Source organism: Pygoscelis adeliae, unplaced genomic scaffold (assembly GCF_000699105.1).
Source record: "Pygoscelis adeliae isolate BGI_AS28 unplaced genomic scaffold, ASM69910v1 Scaffold191, whole genome shotgun sequence".
NCBI classification, from domain to species: Eukaryota; Metazoa; Chordata; class Aves; order Sphenisciformes; family Spheniscidae; genus Pygoscelis; species Pygoscelis adeliae.
Window position 1 is genome coordinate 602,185 of NW_008824114.1, and position 2,223 is coordinate 604,407.

The 2,223-nt window shown below is 60.5% G+C and overlaps 1 protein-coding gene across 1 annotated transcript in view; it reads left to right on the top strand.

Annotated features, from left to right (window-relative positions):
* The window catches only part of LOC103925549 (relaxin receptor 1-like), a 17,914-nt gene that overhangs the window by 10,371 nt on the left and 5,320 nt on the right, over positions 1 to 2,223 (top strand). Inside the window, exons 8-9 of the mRNA XM_009334279.1 lie at positions 245 to 319; positions 583 to 654. Coding sequence (XP_009332554.1) covers positions 245 to 319; positions 583 to 654 — 147 coding nt within the window. The remainder of the gene's footprint in view (positions 1 to 244; positions 320 to 582; positions 655 to 2,223) is intronic.

The following is a 2,223-nucleotide window of genomic DNA, read 5'->3' on the forward strand; positions in this document are numbered from 1 at the left end:
CACCCGCAGCCACGCTGCTCTGGGCTGGCTGCTGGAGGCACCGCCGGCCCCGAGCTCGTTCCCCGGGTATCTGCGCGAGCAGCCCATGCAGCCCCCCCAGGTGAGGCCGTGGACCAGCAGAAAGCCCTCACGACACACTGCGTGGTCCAGGAGCAGCAGCAGGACCGTATCCGTGCAAAGGGTTGTGTTCCCGGGCAGACGTATGGTGCTGTGACCCCGTTTGTCCTTATTGCCTCCCGGCCAGGTACATGCTGAACAACTCTTTGACTCAAATACCCAACGCCTCCCTCTGCACGGAAATGCCGAAGCTCAGCTGGCTGTGAGTACCCTGCCTGCCGGCAGCGAGGCCGGGCTGCCTGCGGGGTGGGCAGGGGCTGCTCCCGCTCCCCAGCCGGGCTGCTGGAGCAGAGAAGGGGTGGAAAGGGCTGGGAGCATCCCACAGGGGATGGGGGTGAGGTGGGGCAAGCAGGAGCTAAAGCAGCTGGTGGAGAAGGAGCAGATCGTGCTGGGCAGCCCCCAAGCACGGTGGGTATGGGGCGGGGAGAGCCCGGGGAAGCAGCAGCCACAATTGCCTTTCTGCAGGGAGCTGGAAGGGAACAGGATCCGGGCGGTGCACAGGGCTGTCTTCCAGGAGTGCCACCACTTCACGGTGCTGTGAGTACCTCGGGGGCCCGGCCGTGGCCCCCACTTGCTGGTGGAGACCCTGTCCCTTTGTGGGTGCGTGGAGGGAGGAGGGGGGGGATAGCCAGCACTTGGCTGGGCCCCCTGTTTCCCACTGATCTGGGCTATCTAAGGGGCTGCTGTCTCGCATTTAATGGTTTCAGCCCACGTTTGTACACAGCATCAACAGTGCAGTCAGCTTCATGAATTTTGTAGGGACTTGATCAGGGACCCTAGAGCCTTTTCCAGGGGCTCTGTGCTGGAGGATGGCTAACCCTGGGTTAGGGAGCTGGTGGGCTTGTCCCAGCACCCTGTCACCAGCCCGTGGGGGCTGATCAAATTGAATGGGGACCTTCTTCAGCTGGGAGATAGTGGCAGGGCAAGGCATGGAAAAAGCTTCCTATGGGGTGTGGATACCAGAGCTTGCAGCCAGCCCAGACCCTTCCACTGGTGTCCAAATCTAGTTTTCCTGCACATGACGGTCATATATCTCCCAAAGAGACATATACAGCCCCTGGAGCCCCGGGAGATAAGGACAGGAGAGTTGTGCACTGTGCAGATGTTATCTACGAGCACAAAGCTACCAGTGGCCACAGGGTGGTGGCAGGAGAGCAGAAGTGGGATGGGGAGCCAAACCATCCTCCTAGAGGATTGGCAATCGTGGTTACCGGGAGCACTGGGCATGCATTGCAGGACCCTGTGCCAACGCTGCCGGATCAGAGTAAGCAAATAAATCCAGGGCTTTTCTGGACAGTAGCTGATACGGGGCTGGGGTGGGATCGTCTCCAGCAGGAGCTGCTCTCCCCTCTCCTTCCCCAGACTTCATTTTCCTGCAAGGCACAGCAGAGTATGCCTCTGCCCCAAAGGCAAATGCGGCAGCAGCCCCATGCAGGAGCGGGGTACGCAGCAGGTAGCGGCAGAGTGGAGGCATTGAGTGCTCCGGTTTCCCAGCGGCTCCCTCCTCTCGCATGGAGTTCTGCAAAATGCTCTTCAACTCCCTGCAGCTCCCAACGGGGGTCCCAGCAGGTAATAGAGATGCCGAGCAGCGCATTTGAAAGGCCGTTCCGGCAGGGCAGTGTCACACCCCGCGCCCACCTCGTGGTCCCTGGCCGGGCGGTGAAGAGCAGCCGTCCCAGGCTGGCCCACGGAGAGGTGGAGATGCAGATGGGGTGAAGATCCCCTTTGCAGTTTACCTGGCAGTCCCTGAGGACCAATCTTGGTCCTCCTCTGACCACTGCCCCCACACAATGTCGCTGAGGATGAGCGCTTTGGAAAGCTCTGCTGTGACTTTCCAGCCAAAGGTTGCTGCGTAAAGACACTGCCCCCCCCCATCCTGCCTTTCTTGGAGAAGCCCCAGTAGGCATTAAATCACCAAAATGTACACCACTACATTTTTTCCTCCAGCGAGAGCTGCCCACAGACTCCCGTGCCGGGTGGGTGAGCTGCTGCCCTGCCGTCCACCCTTCCTGCCACAGCCAAGCCAGTTGGCTTTGATCAGCAGCGTGTTTCCCGGGGCTGTTATGGCAGCGCCATGAAAACATCCGTACAGGCAAGACGGACGGC